The sequence below is a fragment of the Hyla sarda genome, chromosome 4 (assembly GCF_029499605.1).
Source record: "Hyla sarda isolate aHylSar1 chromosome 4, aHylSar1.hap1, whole genome shotgun sequence".
In the NCBI taxonomy this organism is placed as follows: domain Eukaryota; kingdom Metazoa; phylum Chordata; class Amphibia; order Anura; family Hylidae; genus Hyla; species Hyla sarda.
In genome coordinates this window covers 8007822-8028815 of record NC_079192.1, presented here as the reverse complement: position 1 = coordinate 8028815, position 20994 = coordinate 8007822, and the positions used below count along the sequence as shown (strand labels likewise).

At 48.1% G+C, this 20994-nt stretch overlaps 1 protein-coding gene across 3 annotated transcripts in view; it reads left to right on the top strand.

The window, feature by feature from the left end:
- Positions 1 to 20994, top strand: part of LOC130367538 (NXPE family member 3-like) — a 102845-nt gene that overhangs the window by 15604 nt on the left and 66247 nt on the right. For 2 of the 3 annotated variants that reach the window (XM_056569974.1, XM_056569972.1), the window contains exon 2: positions 8988 to 9118. In XM_056569974.1, coding sequence (XP_056425949.1) covers positions 9062 to 9118 — 57 coding nt within the window. In that variant the 5' untranslated portion in view covers positions 8988 to 9061. Of the gene's footprint in view, positions 1 to 8957; positions 9119 to 20994 lie in introns of all 3 variants that reach the window. The other variant, XM_056569971.1, reaches the window with a different exon arrangement.

The following is a 20994-nucleotide window of genomic DNA, read 5'->3' as shown; positions in this document are numbered from 1 at the left end:
CTTTCCAGGAAATTGTTCATCTAGGAATGCTCAGACCTGGCACATTCCCTGAGTTTTTCCAGCAAGATGGTGACCACCACATTATGGGTGTCAGGTCCGAGCATTCCTAGATGAACAGTTTCCTGGAAAGTGGATTGGTCGTCGTGGGCCAGTTGAATGGCCCCCAAGGTCTCCTGATCTGACCCCCTTAGGCTTTTATCTTTGGGGTCATCTGAAGGTAATTGTCTATGCTGTGAAGATACGAGATGTGCAGCACCTGAAACTACGGATACTGGAGGCCTGTGCTAGCATTTCTCCTGCGGTGTATATAGTAGTATATAGCAGTGTATACGGATACTGGAAGCCTGTGCTAGCATTTCTCCTGCGGTGTATATAGTAGTATATAGCAGTGTATACGGATAGTGGAAGCCTGTGCTAGCATTTCTCCTGCGGTGTATATAGTAGTATATAGCAGTGTATACGGATGCTGGAAGCCTGTGCTAGCATTTCTCCTGTGGTGTATATAGTCGTATATAGCAGTGTATACAGATATTGGAAGCCTGTGCTAGCATTTCTCCTGCGGTGTATATAGTAGTATATAGCAGTGTATATGGATACTGGAAGCCTGTGCTAGCATTTCTCCTGTGGTGTATATAGTAGTATATAGCAGTGTATACAGATACTGGAAGCCTGTGCTAGCATTTCTCCTGCGGTGTATATAGTAGTATATAGCAGTGTATACGGATACTGGAAGCCTGTGCTAGCATTTCTCCTGCGGTGTTGCTATCAGTGTGTGAAGAGTGGGAGAAGAGGGTTGCATTGACAATCCAACACAATGGGCAGCACATTGAACACATTTTATAAGGGGTCAGAAACTTGTAAATAACTAATGAAAGAATAAAGTTACGTTAAAACCAAGCACATCACTGTTTTTCTTGTGAAATTCCCAATAAGTTTGATGTGTCACATGACTCTCTTCCTATTGAAAAAACAAAAGTTGGGTTCAAAATGGCCGCTATGGTCACCACCCATCTTGAAAAGTCCCCCCCCCCTCACATATAGTAATGTGCCACAAACAGGAAGTTAATATCACCAACCATTCCCATTTTATTAAGGTGTATCAATATAAATGGCCCACCCTGTAGATTTAAAGGGATTAAACATTGTTCCATGGATTTATTCTGATGACCATCTTGGGGTCGGGAAGGAATTTTTCATCTATCATGGGGTAATTGGCATCAGCCTCATGGGGGGGGGTACCTTCCTCTGGATCAACACGTAAGGGTTTTAAGTTGAACTCAATGGACTCTTTTCCATTTTCAACCTTACAAACTATGTTACCACCAGGGGGAGCCCAAGGCAAACCTGCACCCAGGCGTGCATGACCCAAGACTCGGCCCTGGATAGCCCTCATTGTATTTTATCCCTACTGTACATCCCATCCTTAAAGGGGTACTCCACTGGCCAGCGTTCGGAACAAAATGTCTGCGTGGGTCGGCCATGCCCCTCGTGATGTCATGGCCACGCCCCATCAATGCAAGTCTATGGGAGGGGGCGTGAAGGCCGTCATGCCCCCTGCCATAGACTTGCATTGAGGGGGTGTATCTGTGACATCAAATGCGTGGCCAACCCCCGCAGTGCAAAAACAGCGTTCGGAACATTTAGTTCTGAACCCTGGCCATTGAAGTACCCTTTAAAGGGGCACTCCAGTTTTTAAAAACATCCTCTATCCACAGGATAGGGGATAAGTGTCTGATTTCCAGGGTTTGACCTGTGAGACCCCCCCCCCCATGATCACCAGAACAAGGCGAGGTACTGCAGCAGCCTGTGATTGGCTAAGTGGGTGGTCACTCTTGCCCATCTCTGAAGGAGGGGGCCGGGGTGCACCAAGGACAGGTAGGTAGCGGGACCCGTATAGGAGATTGTGGGGGTCCAGTGGATGGACCCTTCTACAATAAAACACATATTCTCTATCATGTGAATGGAGAATAAGTTTATTTTCCTAGAGAACCCTTTTAAATTGTAAGATATTATCTCATCCACATCCTGTGAACATTGATGAGGAGGGTTTTTTTTCTGTAGTTTCTGGGGTCTTTACACCCCCGGGAAGAGAAGATTCCGGAGTTCACCATTTATCTGTACAGAACATAAATCTTTGCTCTTCTCATTGTTCACCCAGTAGATAAATAAGGTCTATTAGGTTCATTAACCCCTTCATGATGAGCGACGTACATGTACGGCGTCACGAAGTGTCACTTGGTGCGCGGCGACGTACATGTACGTCGTGGGATTCCGGGAGCGCCGCGTCACCGGTAGCGGTGATCGGGCCGGGATGACTGCTGTTATCTAACAGCAGGCATCCCGGCACATCGCCGAGGGGGGTCCTGACACCCACCCATGACCGCGATGCGCGCAAATCGCAGGTCAATTCAGACCTGCGATCTGCGCGATTCCGGGTCATACGGGTCACTGGTGACCCGGTGATCCGGAAAATAAGAGGGATCGGGGGTGTCCGAGACACCCTCGATCCCCCTAAAGGGATAGGAGTTTGGTGGCAGGGGTGCCACCCCTCCTATCCCTGCTATTGATCGGTCGAGCGACCGACCCATAGCAGACCGGGGGAGGGGGGTTAAAGTTCGGTTCCCCCGCTTTGCCAACCTATCGGTGTCCGGGAAAAACGGGGGAACCGTCCAGGGAAGGTCGGCGCCGAAGGTCCCTACCTGGATCCCGGATCCCCGTTCGCGATCCTTCCCCACGTGCGGCGGCGGCAGCAATACTTCCGGGTCCTGCTAGGTGAGTTGTTGCATAGCAACATCCGGAGGGCCACAGTTTACAGTGGTCTCTAAACCGTGGCCCTCCAGATGTTGCAAAACTACAAGTCCCAGCATGCCCAGACAGCTGTTTGCTGTGTGGGCATGCTGGGACTTGTAGTTTTGCAATATTTATAGGGGTTCAGGTTGTAGATCAATAAATGGTCTCAAACTGTAGCCCTCCAGATGTTGCAAAACTACAACTCTCAGCATGCCCAGACAGCAGTTTGCTGTCTGGGCATGCTGCGAGTTGTAGTTTTGCAAAATCTGGAGGGCCACAGTTTTGAGACCACTGGACAGTGATTTACAACTTGAACCCCTCTAAATCTTGCAAAACTACAACTCCCAGCATTCAGGAACAGCATAAGGCTGTCTTGGCATGCTGGGAGTTGTACTTGCGTGCCTCCAGCCATTGCATAACTACATCTCCCAGCATGCCCTTCCGCAATCAGTACATGCTGGGAGTTGTAGTTTTGCAACAGCTGGAGGCACACTGGTATGAAAATACTGAGTTAGGTCATAGAACCTAACTCAAGGTTTTCCAGCCAGTGTGCCTCCAGCTGCCAGCATGCATGGTCTGTCAGTGCATGCTGGGAGTTGTAGTTTTGACCCCCCTCCCATGTGAATGTACAGGCTACATTCACACTGGCGGCAGATTACAGTGAGTTCCCCGCTACAAATTTGAGCTGCGGGAAATTTTTCGCCGCAGCTCAAACTCCTAGCGGGAGACTCAGTGTAATCCGCCGTCAGTGTGAATGTAACCTAAAAACACTACACTACACTGCCATAAAATAAAGAGTAAAAGACTACATATACACATGTACACTGCCCCCCCCCCCACCCCCCTTCTCCAATAAAAATGAAAAACGTATTGTACGACAGTGTTTCTAAGATGGAGCCTCCAGCTGTTGCAAAACAAAAACTCCCAGCATTTCTGGACAGCAATTGACTGTCCAAGCATGCTGGGAGTTTAACAACAGCTGGAGGCACCCTGTTTGGGAATCACTGGCATAGAATACCCCTATGTCCACCCCTATGCAAGTCCCTAATTCAGGCCTCAAATGCGCATGGCGCTCTCACTTTGGAGCCCTGTTGTATTTCAAGGCAAAACAATAGGGTCACATATGGGGTATCGCCATACTCGGGAGAAATTGCCTAACAAATTTTGGGGGGCTTTTTCTCCTTTTACCCCTTATGAAAAGGAACAGTTGGGGTCTACACCAGCATGTTAGTGTAAAAAAATAATTTTTACACTAACATGCTGGTGTTGCCCTATACTTTTCATTTTCAGAAGAGGTAAAAGGGAAAAACGCCCCCCAAAATTTGTAACGCAATTTCTCCCGAGTACGGAGATACCCCATATGTGGGCGCAAAGTGCTCTGGGGGCGCACAAAAAGGCCCAGAAGGGAGAGTGCGCCATGCACATTTGAGGTGATTTGCACAGGGGTGGCTGATTGTTACAGCGGTTCTGACAAACGCAAAAAAAAACCACACCCACATGTGACCCCATTTTGGAAGCTACACCCCTCACGGAATGTAATAAGGGGTGCAGTGAGAATTTACACCCCACAGGTGTCTGACGGATCTTTGGAACAGTGGTCCGTGAAAATGAAAAATTTTGCACAGCCCACTGTTCCAAAGATCTGTCAGACACCAGTGGGGGGTAAATGCACACTGTACCCCTTGTTACGTTCCTCAAGGGGTCTAGTTTCCAAAATGGTATGCCATGTGGGGGTTATTTTGCTGTCCTGGCACCATAGGGGCTTCCTAAATGCGACATGCCCCCCGAGCAAAATTTGCTCTCAAAAAGCCAAATATGACGCCTTCTCTTCTGAGCATTGTAGTTCGTCCGCAGTGCACTTCAGGTCCACTTATGGGGTACCTCCATACTCAGAAGAGATGGGGTTACAAATTTTGGGGGGTCTTTTCTGCTATTAACCCTTTAAAAAATGTGAAATTTGGGGGAAAACCAACATTTTAGTGAAATTTTTTTTTTTTTTTTTTTACATATGCAAAAGTCGTGAAACACCTGTGGGGTATTAAGGCTCACTTTATTCCTTGTTATGTTCCTCAAGGGGTCTAGTTTCCAAAATGGTATGCCATGTGTTTTTTTTTGCTGTTCTGGCACCATAGGGGCTTCCTAAATGCGACATGCCCCCCAAAAACCATTTCAGAAAAACGTTCTAAAATCCCCTTGTCGCTCCTTCGCTTCTGAGCCCTCTACTGCGCCCGCCGAACACTTTACATAGACATATGAGGTATGTGCTTACTCGAGAAAAATTGGGCTACAAATATAAGTATACATTTTCTCCTTTTACCCCTTGTAAAAATTAAAAAAATTGGGTCTACAAGAACATGCGAGTGTAAAAAATGAAGATTTTAAATTTTTCTCCTTCACTTTGCTGCTTTTCCTGTGAAACACCTAAAGGGTTAAAACATTTACTGAATGTCATTTTGAATACTTTGGGGGGTGCAGTTTTTATAATGAGGTCATTTATGGGGTATTTCTAATATGAAGACCCTTCAAATCCACTTCAAACCTGAACTGGTCCCTGAAAAATTGCGAGTTTGAAAATTTTGTGGAAAATTGGAAAATTGCTGCTGAACTTTGAAGCCTCTGGTGTCTTCCAAAAGTAAAAACTCGTCAATTTTATGATGCAAACATAAAGTAGACATATTGTATATGTGAACAAAAAAAAACATTTTTTGGAATATCCATTTTCCTTACAAGCAGAGAGCTTCAAAGTTAGAAAAATGCTAAATTTTAAATTTTTTCATAAAATTTTGGGATTTTTCACCAAGAAAGGATGCAAGTTACCATAAAATTTTACCACTATGTTAAAGTAGAATATGTCACGAAAAAACAATCTCAGAATCAGAATGATAACTAAAAGCATTCCATAGTTATTAATGTTTAAAGTGACAGTGGTCAGATTTGCAAAAAAGGGCTTCGTCCTAGAGGTGAAAATGGGCTCCGTCCTTAAGGGGTTAAAGGGGTACTCCAGTGGAAAACTTTTTTTTTTTTTTTGCAACTGGTGCCAGAAAGGTAAATAGATTTGGAAATTACTTCTATTAAAAAAATCTTAATCCTTCCAGTACTTATTAGCTGCTGAATACTACAGAAGAAATTATTTTCTTTTTGGAACACAGAGCTCTCTACTGACATCACGAGCACAATGCTCTCTGATGACATCTCTGTCCATTTTAAGAAATGTCCAGAGTAGGAGAAAATCCCCATAGAAAACATATGCTGCTCTGGACAGTTCCTAAAATGGACAGAGATGTTAGCAGAGAGCACTGTGCTCGTGATGTCTGCAGAGAGCTCTGTGTTACAAAAAGAAAAGAATTTCCTCCTATAAGAAGATATGGGGGCATTTATCATTGTCTTTAGTCCTGTTTTTGTGTGTAGATTTGTCTCTATTTTGACGCAGCGCTGCACCTCAGGCTTTTTTTTTTGCACCTTTTCGATTTACACTTTTTTTGTGTGTGTACAGATCAGCTGTTGAGGTTTGTCTCATGCAGTGATAATGAATTCATCAACTGAGACTTTCCGTGAAAAGGCACAAAAAAAGGCACAAAACCACTGAAAAGTCTCTAAATTACACCAGCCCAGACTTAGCGTAGCTTTTTGGTGTATGTGAAGAATGAAATTTTAGAAAATGTGTATCCTCCAAAAAAATTCATCACATGCCCCACGACCATTTAATAAATTTGTCATGCAAAAAAAGTAGAACTAAAGAATGCAAAAAGAAGAACAAAAGAAATGAACTACATCACACATATCTAAGTAAATGTCCCCCATAGACCCTAGTGACAGGTGATCGTTCCAAAGTCACCTTCAAGAGTGATTGTCTTCCTCTAGGGCTCTGGGGCCCTGTAACACTCACGGCAATAGTGGATGCGCTGGACCTGTGTGGAAGATGACGTGGGCTGTACCAAGGAGCGGAGTCTAAGGTGCTGCTGGTTTTCACCAGAGCCCGCCGCAAAACGGCATGGATTTGCTGTGGCAGGCGGCACCCAGGTCACTACCCCTGGTACGACTCGACCCCACAGGTTTCTGAGATGAAACATAGCACAGGAGGGCAACTGGTAGTCAGGATAGCAGAAGGTCAGGACAGGCATCACAGGTGCGTGGTCATGAGCGTAGCAGGAGGTCAGAAGGCAGGCGGCACAGGAGCAAGGTCAGGTCACAGAGCCGATAGGTCAGAAACACGTGTAGGGCTATATAAAGTACACTTTCTCTTGGGCACAGGGCACACAAAGATCTGGCAAGGAATAGTGGGAGGTGCATATACTTATAAGGGAGGTACAGGTGAAAATCATAAGCAAGAGCGCATATGCCCTTTAAATCTTAGAGAATCGGTGCGCACGCCCTAGGAGGCGGGGACACGCATGCCGGCGATGCGAGAGCACAGAAGGGACAGGAGCCAGGGAAGGTGAGTGACGGACTGAGATTCGCATGCGTGTGCGTCCCGCGATGCAAATCTTGTCCCTGCCGGCAGGGGTGGATGGAGCAGGGGAGTGCTCATGGCCAGCATGTCTAGCTGAGCACTAGATATAACTGTCCCTTTATTGTGTCACAGCCCGGGGTCACCAGAGTCGGGCTGATACCAAGGGGCAATAGCTTGTGTACATAATACTTTGTATTCATCTGTCAGTCGGATTCTCCTGTCCTTTCATTGACCAGGGACTGAGTTCACCTACAGTCAGTCTCTGCCTGTACTGTCGTGTCAAAAACAGAATCAGGGATGGCACCACCAGACTTCTCTAATTCATTAGTTATGGAAACATGGTGAACGGCATGGCAGTAGTTTTAACTCACACTATGAGTCTCCGGCGGTGCTAGGACATGTTACAGGATAGACCTCAGAAAGTATAGTATAGCAAAGCAATACAAAGTATCCTGCACTCACCGCTACGCAGTTGACTCGAAGCTCCTATATGGAGGGCATCAGAGGACCAGGACTGCAGACTTGTTTGGGTGCTCTTCCAGCGACTGCCGGCGGTATGAGCCTGGAAGAAGCGTACACTACGCGCAATCGTCGACCTCAGGCCGGAAGAAGCGTATCCTGCACGAAACCGCCGGCCTCAGGCCGAAAGAAGTATATCCTATGCGGAATCGCCGGCCTCAGGGTGGAAGAAGCATATCCTATGCGAAGCCGCCGGCCTCAGGCTGGAAGAAGCGTATCCTACACTAAACCGCCGACCTCAGGCCGGAAGAAGCATATCCCACACAAAATCGCCGGCCTCAGGCCGAAAGAAGCATATCCTATGCGAAACCGCTAACCTCAGACCAGAAGAATCGTATCCTATCCGAAGCCGCCCACCCCAGGCCGGAAGAAGCATATCCTATGCGAAACCGCCGACCTCAGGCCGGAAGAAGCATATCCTATGCGAAGCCGCCGGCCTCAGGCCAGAAGAATCGTATCCTATCCGAAGCCGCCCGCCCCAGGCCGGAAGAAGCATATCCTATGCAAAACCGCCGACCTCAGGCCAGAAGAATCGTATCCTATCCGAAGCCGCCCGACCCAGGCCGGAAGAAGCTTATCCAATGCGAAACCGCCGACCTCAGGCCGGAAGAAGCATATCCTATCCGAAGCCGCCCGCCCCAGGCCAGAAGAAGCTTATCCTATGCGAAACCGCCGACCTCAGGCCGGAAGAAGCATATCCTATCCGAAGCCGCCCGCCCCAGGCCAGAAGAAGCTTATCCTATGCGAAACCGCCGACCTCAGGCCGGAAGAAGCATATCCTATGTGAAGCCGCCGGCCTCAGGCCGGAAGAAGCATATCCTATGCGAAGCTGCCGGCCTCAGGCCGGAAGAAGCCTATCCTATGGAAAGCCGCCGGCCTCAGGCCGGAAGAAGTGTATTCTATGCGAAGCCGCCGGCAGTCGCATCTGAGCACCCACGCAAGTCTGCAGTCCTGGTCCCCCAATGCCCTCCATATAGGAGCTTCGAGTCTCCTGCTTAGCGGTGAGTGCAGGATACTTTGTATTGTTCTGCCCATAGAGTAATGGCTGATAACAGAGAGATGTAGAATGTCTTCATCTATGGTCAGACAACAGAAAGCACAAAGCAATACGTGGATCAGGTGGACATTACAGAATGACCTTCCCAGTGTGTTTAGCTATCTTCTCTATGCTCACGTTCCTGTCGTCATTCCTCTACAGGTTCTTCTAGATTTGTTTTGTTTCTGTAAGGTACAATATTCTGAGGGAAGAGGCGGAGGGGATAAGGGACTGAGATCACAGCAGACGCCAGTCACATAAGGACAATGAGGAGTCTGAGGAGCTGCTTCGCTGCACTGTGCACAGTTTCTCTTCTTATAGGGGTAAGTCCTATATATACTGTATATAAATATATATATATAAATATTCATGTTGGCTGGTCAGTCACCTGCTCTGTATACTAAGTATACTATTCCACCAGTGTGAGACTAATGTGCAGGATGTGGGTAACTGTGCAACCAAATATTATCTGTAATGCATTGTTTTATCCTATATATATAATCTTCCATCTTCCACGAGTCCACCCCTCACATTATATACAGTATATACTGTAAGTGAGTCCACCCCTCACATTATATATACAGTATATACTGTAAGTGAGTCCACCCCTCACATTATATATACAGTATCTCCCATAAGTGACTCCACCCCTCACATTATATATACAGTATCTACCATAAGTGACTCCACCCCTCACATTATATATACAGTATCTCCCATAAGTGAGTCCACCCCTCACATTATATATACAGTATATCCCATAAGTGAGTCCACCCCTCACATTATATATACAGTATATCCCATGAGTGACTCCACCCCTCACATTATATATACAGTATATCCCATAAGTGAGTCCACCCCTCACATTATATATACAGTATCTCCCATAAGTGAGCCCACCCCTCACATTATATATACAGTATCTCCCATAAGTGAGTCCACCCCTCACATTATATATACAGTATATCCCATAAGTGAGTCCACCCCTCACATTATATATACAGTATATCCCATGAGTGACTCCACCCCTCACATTATGTATACAGTATATCCCATAAGTGAGTCCACCCCTCACATTATATATACAGTATCTCCCATAAGTGAGCCCACCCCTCACATTATATATACAGTATCTCCCATAAGTGAGTCCACCCCTCACATTATATACAGTATATCCCATAAGTGAGTCCACCCCTCACATTATATATACAGTATATCCCATAAGTGACTCCACCCCTCACATTATATACAGTATCTCCCATAAGTGACTCCACCCCTCACATTATATACAGTATCTCCCATAAGTGACTCCACTCCTCACATTATATACAGTATAACCCATAAGTGACTCCACCCCTCACATTATATATATAGTATCTCCCATAAGTGAGTCCACCCCTCACATTATATATACAGTATATCCCATAAGTGAGTCCACCCCTCACATTATATATACAGTATATCCCATAAGTGAGTCCACCCCTCACATTATATATACAGTATCTCCCATAAGTGATTCCACCCCTCACATTATATACAGTATCTCCCATAAGTGAGTCCACCCCTCACATTATATATATAGTATCTCCCATAAGTGAGTCCACCCCTCACATTATATACAGTATATCCCATAAGTGAGTCCACCCCTCACATTATATATATAGCATCTAGAGATGAGCGAACTTTTCAAAAATTCGATTCGGCCGATTCGCCAAATTTTCCGAAAAAGTTTGTTTCGTTTCAAATTTTTTCGCAGTGAATCACTATTAAAAAAGGCTATTTCTAGCCTACATACAGCCTCTATAGGGGTATAGAACACTTTGCTGTGTTCTAAAACGCATATGGAGTGTGCTGGGTTAGTAAAATAATACTGTTATTCAGAATAACATGCAGATTACCGGCATCGCTCATAGAATCACTGCCACACAGCAACACAATGACAGAGCCTGGTGGTGGCATCAGTGTCAGGAGACCATATAGTGACTGAATGACATAGTGTGGAGGTGTTGGCAGCATGAGGAGACCATATAGTGGCTGAATGACACAGCATGGACAGGTTTTCAGCATGAGGAGACCATACAGTGGCTGAATGGCACAGCGTGGAGGTGTTGGCAGCATGAGGAGACCATATAGTGGCTGAATGAAACAGCTTGGATGAAGCGGAAGCATGAGGACACCATATAGTGGCTGAATGGCACAGCGTGGAGATGTTGGCAACATGAGGACACCATATACTGGCTGAATGGCACAGTGTGGAGGTGTTGGCAGCATGAGGACACCATATAGTGGCTGAATGATACAGCTTGGATGAAGCTGAAGCATGAGGACACCATATAGTGGCTGAATGACACAGCATGGACAGGTTGTCAGCATGAGGAGACCATACAGTGGCTGAATGGCACAGCGTGGAGGTGTTGGCAGCATGAGGAGACCATATAGTGGCTGAATGAAACAGCTTGGATGAAGCGGAAGCATGAGGACACCATATAGTGGCTGAATGGCACAGCGTGGAGATGTTGGCAACATGAGGACACCATATACTGGCTGAATGGCACAGTGTGGAGGTGTTGGCAGCATGAGGACACCATATAGTGGCTGAATGATACAGCTTGGATGAAGCTGAAGCATGAGGACACCATATAGTGGCTGAATGACACAGCATGGACAGGTTGTCAGCATGAGGAGACCATATAGTGGCTGAATGGCACAGTGTGGTGGTGTTGGCAGCATGAGGACACCATATAGTGGCTGAATGACACAGCGTGGAGGTGTTGGCAGCATGAGGACACCATGTAGTGGCTGAATGATACATCGTGAATGCGTTGGCAGCATGAGGACACCATATAGTGGCTGAATGACACAGTGTGGAGGTGTTGGCAGCATGAGGAGACCATATAGTGGCTGAATGACACAGCATGGAGGTGTTGGCAGCATGAGGACACCATATAGTGGCTGAATGACACAGCTTGGATGAAGCTGAAGCATGCGGAGACCATATAGTGGCTGAATGACACAGTGTGGAGGTGTTGGCAGCATGAGGAGACCATATAGTGGCTGAATGACACAGTGTAGAGGTGTTGGCAGCATGAGGAGACCATATAGTGGATGAATGGCACAGCCTGGAGTTGCCAGCAGCATAAGTAGGCACTAGGCCTTCACAATCCCTAAGTTTAAAAGATGAATTAAGAAATTTAAACCGAAGATTTTGGATAGCGGGTGCTACCTATGAAAAAATTTGAAATTCCCAGACCCAGGCCCAACAGCTGCATCAGTAAACCATATATTGCCTGACTGACACAGTCTGGAGTTGGCTGATTCACAAGTACACAGCAGGGCTTCACAATCCCCCCAAAAAAACACAACATTTTTTGAAGTATTTGAAAAAGATTTTGGGTACCTATGAGAAAATTTGAAATTCCCAGACCCAGGCCCAGCAGGGGCATCAGTAAACCATATATTGGCTGAATGACACAGCCTGGAGTTGGCTGATTCATGAGTACACAATAGGGCTTCACAATCCCCCCCAAAAAACACAACATTTTTGGAAAGTTTTGAAAAAGATTTTGGATAGCGGGTGCTACCTATGAGAAAATTTGAAATTCCCAGGCCCAGCAGCGCCATCAGTAAACCATATATTGCCTGAATGACACAGCCTGGAGTTGGCTGATGCATGAGTACGCACCAAAGCTTCACAATCCCTACGAAAAAAAGACAAACATTTTTTACGAAAATTTTTTATGAAAATTTAGGACAGCGGGTGCTACCTATATATTAACTGAATGACGCAGCCTGGAGTGGGCTGAAGCATGAGGAGACCATTGAAATGTCAATTTTTTTTTATTTTTTTTTATTTAGATCAAAATTTGTGTGCCGGACCCCGCCGTGTGGGTAAAAAGGACGTAATGTCACAAGCACCCACAGGGCTCATGTGGCCGTGAGATGTAGGCGCAATGTCTCCATTGCCCTGACCGGCCATTTTTTGTTTTTGTACCTTTGTTTAAGAACAAGCGCATATACTGTTAATCTGTCAAGGTGCTCCATACCGTCAAGTCCAAACCATAGTATCCACCGGCTGGTGTTTTACAAAAATACAGAGTTTTTTCTGCTAATAGTTTAGATATATTACTGCCCTCATCAGTGCATACCGCATAGGTACATCCAAGCATTGTACCATCTTGTACCTGTTAATCTGTCAAGGTGCTCCATACCATCAAAGTCCAAACCATAGCATCCACCGGCTGGTGTTTTACAAAAATACTGAGTTTTTTCTGCTAATAGTTAGATATATTACTGCCCTCATCAGTGCATACCGCATAGGTACATTCAAGTATTGTACCATCTAGTACCTGTTAATCTGTCAAGGGCCTACATACTGTTCAAGGACAGCCGTAAGTAATCACCTGCTGCTGATCTAGACAAATACTGTTTAAAGAGTAGTGTAGCCTATTTTAATACCCTCATAAACACGCTAAGTATGTCAGGCACAGAAGTACCAGGATGTGCACAGAGGACTGGCAGAGGCCTAAATACTTCAGGCAGAGTTGGCAGCAGACTTTGGGCGAGTGGCAGCAGGAGTCTCAGCGAGAGGCCTGAGCTCCCTTTATCAGCCAGCCGTCGTGTCTCCACCAGCAACCCATCTGCCGTCGTGGATTGGTTAACAAACTCATCCACATCATCACAAGTGACATCTGACACCCCCAGTCAACAGTCGGTGGGTTCCTCAGACAACCCTATGTTGGCATGGCCCGGGAGCAGTCCGTGTCCTCCCATTGCCTTTGTCCTATGCTGTTCCCTCTCCTATAGAAGTATCTTATGCTGTGGGTTCAGCTCCACTATTTACTGAGGACGATCTAATAGAGGACAGTCAGCAGCTACTGCCCAGCCAAGAAGGGGAGGAGACATGCGGCGCTTGCTCCACTATGCTGCCAAGTAGTGATGCAGAGAGTGACGTGGGAGGTGGTGATGCAAGTGTTCAGGGTCCTGAAGCAGACACTGTTGGGGAACCTGAGGAGGACATCAGTGACGTGCACACAACTGTTGATGATGATGATGAAGCCGATCGCAATTGGGAACCGGGTGCAGAAGGGGCTTCATCATCATCAGGAGAAGAGAGTTGCAGGTTTCCCTTGTGGCAGCAAGGCGGTAGCACGGTTGGCAGTCAGCATGGTGGTAGGAGTGGAAATTCAGGAGCCAAACGTGCCCGGGGGAGACCACCTGCTTCGCGGCAGCCTACCTTTCTGGGAGGTAGTGGAACAGGGGTTCCTGGAGACGGCGCCAGTAGCAGTCCATTAGTGCAGACTGCGGGTGGGAAAATCGGAGGTGTGGAAGTTTTTCATAAGGCATCCGGAGGAGGTTCACGTAGCCACATTCAAGATCTGTCGGCAGAAGGTGAAGCGTGGCCAGGGTCCCAATGTCGGCACCACGGCCCTTCGTCAACACATGCTTCGCCACCATAAAGCGGCCTGGGAGAACCGTGGCTCCGATGTAGTGGTCCAGCCTGCTGCATTACCCAGTGGCCATCCGCTCCCTCCTTCATCCAGCCAAGGCTCCACCACCTCAGTCGAAGGGAGCTGTGTGTCAAACCCTCCTTCTGTCGCTCCTGCTTTTCCCGCTTTTAGTCAGCCATTCCGCCAACAATCCATTGGCAAAGCCATGTCCAAGAGACAACAGTATGCACCCACTCATTTAACGGCGCAGAAGTTGAATGTGCTCCTGTCCAAGTTGCTGGTGTTGCAGTCCCTCCCTTTTCAAGTGGTAGACTCTGCACCTTTCAGAGAATTGATGGCTTGTGCCGAGCCGAGGTGGAGAGTCCCAAGCCGTCATTTCTTTGCGAAGAAGGCAGTACCAGCCCTGCATAAGTTTGTACAAGAGAAGGTGGGCCAGTCCTTGAGCCTGTCGGTGTGTTCAAAAGTGCACGGCAGCGCCGACGTGTGGAGCTGTAACTACGGGCAGGGACAATACTTGTCTTTTACGGCTCATTGGGTAAATTTGGTTCCTGCACAGCCACAACAGCAACTTGGACAGGTCACACCGCTTCCTCCTCCACGCTCTCGCTCACAGGCAGTTGGTCCTGTTACAGTGTGCGACGCCGCCTCCTCATCCTCAACCGTGTTCTCGGCCTCCACTGCATGTCCAAGTCTCGGTGGCCCTTCATCGTACCATGTGTGTAGGGCACGGCGGTGTCAAGCTGTTCTTCACATGGTTTGCCTTGGCGAACAGAGTCACACAGGGGAGGAACTGCTAAAGTTCATTCGTAAAGAAAGCTGTGTATGGCTTACTCCACGAAATCCGGAAATGGGAATCACGGTGACCGACAACGGGAAGAACATTGTGTCCGCTCTGCGACAAGAAAGTGTGAAACATGCGCCCTGCATGGCACACGTGTTGAATCTGGTTGTCAAGCACTTCCTCAAGTCTTCCCCCCATTTGCAAAACATCCTGAAAATGGCAAGGAAACTGTGCATGCACTTCAGTCACTTGTACACCGCCAAGCACACCTTCCTTGAGCTGCAGCGTCAGAACGGTATCCCACAACATAGTCTTATTTGTGACGTTGCCACACATTGGAATTCCACCCTCCATATGTTGGACAGACTATACAAACAAAGAAAAGCCATCACTGATTTCTTGATGATCCAAGCAGATAGGAGTACTCCCCTGTGTAACTTCAATGTGAACCAGTGGCAGCTCATACGTGACACCTGCCGTTTGCTGAGGCCCTTTGAGGAAGCCACATTATTTGTGAGTCGCCTGGATTACACCATGAACGACGTAATTCCACTCCTACATTTCCTACAACAAATGATTGAAACCATGGCTGGTCACGGCAAAGGAGACGTTGCGCCTACATCTCAAGGCTACATGAGCCCTGTGGGGGCTGAACTGGAGGATGAGGATGATGAGGGGCAGAGCGGAGCACAGTTTAGGTTGGATGAGATGGCCGGTGTTTCTAGTCTTCGGACAGGAGAGGAGGAGCAGGAGCAGCCAGAGGAGCTGAAGGGTTGTGAGGAAGGCGAGACAGAGGACCCAGACACACCGTGGCAGTATGCAGTGGAGATGGAGGCAGGTAGTCCCTCCGAGTCACTGGCGCAAATGGCACGATGCATGCTTAGTTGCTTGCATAGTGACCCCCGAATTGTCAAAATTCGTCAGCGGGATGACTTCTGGATCTCCACCTTATTAGACCCTAGCTACCGTCCCAAAAATGGGGGCCTTTTTTACACCCACTGAGAGGGAGCACAAACTGACCTACTACAGAGAGATTCTACGTAGTCAGTAATCGGCCACATGGTCCATCCACTCGCAGGTCTGACTCCGGGGGGGGGGGTTCCTCTGTGCTCACCTTCCACTGCCATGGCTGCTGGGGAGGGGAGGGGTGGGAGGAGCAGTACCAGCTCAATCAGCAGCCTGAGTCTACAGTCGCTGATGAGTAGCTTTCTTCACCCGCATAGTGAAGCAACTCATCAGCAGCAGGTAGACATGGAGCAGGACCTGAACAAGCAGGTGGTGGCTTACCTCGACATGACCCTGCAAACAACCATTGAAGATCCGTTGGACTTCCGGGCAGCCAAACTTGATTTATGGCCACAACTAGCGGAGTTTGCCCTGGAAAAGCTGTCCTGCCTTGCCAGTAGTGTGCCATCAGAGCGGGTGTTTAGTGCGGCCGGGGCCATTATCACCCCAAGGCGAACTCGTCTATCCACTAAAAATTTGGAGAGACTGACGTTTGTCAAGATAAATCAGGGATGGATCAGCCAGGATTTCCAGCCACCAATGCCAGATGGCTCGGAGTAGATTGACCATGCTCCTACAACAAAAAATTCTCAATGATGGTTGGTTATGAAACCCACTGGGGCAGACCTGGGCATTGTATGGCCCGCTTGCCATATACGGCCCTTTGATTGGCTCTTACCGGCCCGCGCTGACTGGGGGACAAGTATGCTCCTAATCTGGGGGACATCTATGCTGCCTAATCTGGGGGACAAGTATGTTCCTAATCTGGGGGACATCTATGCTGCCTAATCTGGGGGACAAGTATGTTCCCAATCTGGGGGACAAGTATGCTCCCAATCTGGGGGACATCTATGCTGCCTAATCTGGGGAACATCTATGCTGCCTAATCTGGGGGACATCTATGCTGCCTAATCTGGGGGACATCTACGCTGCCTAATCTGGGGGACAAGTAAGCTACTAATCTGGGGGACATCTATGCTGCCTAATCTGGGGGACAAGTATGCTCCTAATCTGGGGGACATCTATGCTGCCTAATCTGGGGTACATCTATGCTGCCTAATCTGGGGGACATCTATGCTGCCTAATCTGGGGGACAACTTTGCTCCTAATCTGGGGGACAGCTATGCTCCTAATCTGGGGGACAACTATGCTGCCTAATCTGGGGGACAAGTATGCTCCTAATCTGGGGGACAACTATGCTCCTAATCTGGGGAACAACTATGTTCCTAATCTGGGGGACATCTATGCTGCCTAATCTGTGGGACATCTATGCTGCCTAATCTGGGGGACAAGCAGGCTCCTAATCTGGGGGACATCAATGCTGCCTAATCTGGGGGACATTTATGCTGCCTAATCTGGGGGACAAGTATGCTACTAATCTGGGGGACATATATGCTGCCTAATCTGGGGGACAAGTATGCTCCTAATCTGGGGTAATCTATGGTGCCTTATCTGGGGGACATCTATGCTGCCTTATATAGGGGACAAGTATGCTCCTAATCTGGGAGACATCTATGCTGCCTAATCTGGGGGACATCGATGCTGCCTTATCTGGGGGACAACTATGCTCCTAATCTGGGGGACAGCTATGCTCCTAATCTGGGGGACAACTATGCTGCCTAATCTGGGGAACAAGTATGCTCCTAATCTGGGGGACATCTATGCTGCCTAATCTGGGGGACAACCATGCTGCCTAATCTGGGGAACAAGTATGCTTCTAATCTGGGGGACATCTATGCTGCCTAATCTGGGGGACAACTATGCTCTTAATCTGGGGGACAGCTATGCTCCTAATCTGGGGGACAGCTATGCTCCTAATCTGGGGACAACTATGCTGCCTAATCTGGGGGACAAGTATGCTCCTAATCTGGGGGCATCTATGCTGCCTAATCTGGGGGACATCTATGCTGCCTAATCTGGGGGACATCTATGCTGCCCAATCTGGGGGACAACTATGCTCCTAATCTGGGGAACAACTATGCTCCTAATCTGGGGGACAACTATGCTCCTAATCTGGGGGACATCTATGCTGCCTAATCTGTGGGACATCTATGCTGCCTAATCTGGGGGACAAGTATGCTCCTAATCTGGCGGACATCTATGTTGCCTAATCTGGGGGACAACTATGCTCCAAATCTGGGGGACAGCTATGCTCCTAATTCGGGGGACAACTATGCTGCCTAATCTGGGGGACAACTATTCTCCTAACCTAGGGAACAACTATGCTCCTAATCTGGGGGACATCTATGCTGCCTAATCTGTGGGACATCTATGCTGCCTAATCTGGGGGACAAGTATGCTCCTAATCTGGTGGACATCTATGCTGCCTAATCTGGGGGACATCTATGCTGCCTAATCTGGGGGACATCTATGCTGCCTAATCTGGGGGACAGCTATGCTCCTAATCCGGGGGACAACTATGCTGCCTAATCTGGGGGACAAGTATGCTCCTAATCTGGGGGACAAGTATGCTCCTAATCTGGGGGACATCTATGGTGCCTAATCTGGGGGACATCGTTGCTGCCTAATCTGGGGGACAACTATGCTCCTAATCTGGGGGACATCTATGCTGCCTAATCTGGGGGACAAGTATGCTTCTAATCTTGGGGACAAGTATGCTCCTAATCTGTGGGACATCTATGCTGCCTAATCTGGGGGACATCTTTGCTGCCTAATCTGGGGGACAACTATGCTCCTAATCTGGGGGACATCTATGCTGCCTAATCTGGGGGACAAGTATGCTCCTAATCTGGGGGACATATATGCTGCCTAATCTGGGGGACATCTATGATGCCTAATCTGGGGGACAACTATGCTCCTAATCTGTGGGACAACTATGCTCATAAACTGGGGGACATCTATGCTGCCTAATCTGTGAGACATCTATGCTGCCTAATCTGGGGGACAAGTATGCTCCTAATCTGGGGGAAATCTATGCTGCCAAATCTGGGGGACATCTATGCTGCCTAATATGGGGGAAAAGTATGCTGCTAATCTGGGGGACATCTATGCTGCCTAATCTGGGGGACAAGTATGCTCCTAATCTAGGGGACATCTATGCTGCCTAATCTGGGGGACATCTATGCTGTCTAATCTGGGGGACATCTATGCTGCCTAATCTGGGGGGCAACAATGCTGCCTGATCTGGGGGACATCTATGCTGCCTAATCTGGGGGACAACCAAGCTCCTAATCTGGGGGACAGCTATGCTCCTAATCTGGGGGACAATTATGCTGCCTAATCTGGGGGACAAGTATTCTGCTAATCTGGGGGACATCTATGTTGCCTAATCTGGGGGACATCTATGCTGCCTAATCTGGGGGACAAGTATGCTCCTAATCTGGGGGACATATATGCTGCCTAATCTGGGGGACATCTATGCTGCCTTATCTGGGGGACAACTATGCTTCTAATTTGGGGGACAGCTATGCTCCTAATCTGGGGGACAACTATGCTGCCTAATCTGGGGGACAACTATGCTCCTAATCTGGGGGACATCTATGATGCCTAATCTGGGGGACATCTATGCTGCCTAATCTGGGGGACATCTATGCTGCCTAATCTGGGGGGCAACAATGCTGCCTGATCTGGGGGACATCTATGCTGCCTAGTCTGGGGGACAACTATGCTACTAATCTGGGGGACAGCTATGCTCCTAATCTGGGGGACAACTATGCTCCTAATCTGGGGGACAAGTATGCTGCCTAATCTGGGGGACATATATGCTGTCTAATCTGGGGGACAAGTATGCTTCTAATCTGGGGGACATCTATGCTGCCTAATCTGGGGGACATCTATGCTGCGTAATCTGGGGGACAAGTAATCTCCTAATCTTGGGGACATCTATGCTGCCTTATCTGGGGGACATCTATGCTGCCTAATCTGGGGGACAAGTATGCTCCTAATCTGGGGGACATCTATGCTTCCTAATCTGGGGGACAACTATGCTCCTAATCTGGGGGACAACTATGCTGCCTAATCTGGGGGACAACTAAGATCCTAATCTGGGGGACAGCTATTCTCCTAATCCGGGGGACAACTATGCTGCCTAATCTGGGGGACAAGTATGCTCCTAATCTGGGGGACAACTATGCCCCTAATCTGGGGGACAACTATGCTCCTAAACTGGGGGACATCTGTGCTGCCTAATCTGTGGGACATATATGCTGCTTTATCTGGGGGACAAGTATGCTCCTAATCCGGAGGACATCTATGCTGCCTAATCTGGGGGACATCTATGCTCCTAATCTGGGGGACAAGTATGCTGCTAATCTGGGGGACATCTATGCTGCCTAATCTGGTGGACAAGTATGCTCCTAATCTGGGGGACATCTATGCTGCCTAATCTGGGGAACATCTATGCTGCCTAATCTGGGGGACAGCTATGCTCCTAATCTGGGGGACAACTATGCTGCCCAATCTGGGGGACAAGTATGCTCCTAATCTGGGGGACAACTATGCTGCTAATCTGGGGGACAGCTATGCTCCTAATCTGGGGGACAATTATGCTGCCTAATCTGGGGGACAAGTATGCTCCTAATCTGGGGGACATCTATGCTGCCTAATTTGGGGGACATCTATGCTGCCTAATCTGGGGGACATCTATGCTGCCTAATCTGGGGGACAACTATGCTCCTAATCTGGGGGACATCTATGCTGCATAATCTGGGGGACATCTATGCTGCCTAATCTGGGGGACAACTATGCTCCTAATCTGGAGGACAACTATGCTGCCTAATCTGGGGGACAACTAAGATCCTAATCTGGGGGACAGCTATTCTCCTAATCCGGGGGACAACTATGCTGCCTAATCTGGGGGACAAGTATGCTCCTAATCTGGGGGACATCTATGCTGCATAATCTGGGGGACATCTATGCTGCCTAATTTGGGGGACAACTATGCTCCTAATCTGGGGGACATCTATGCTGCCTAATCTGGGGGACAAGTATTCTCCTAATCTGGGGG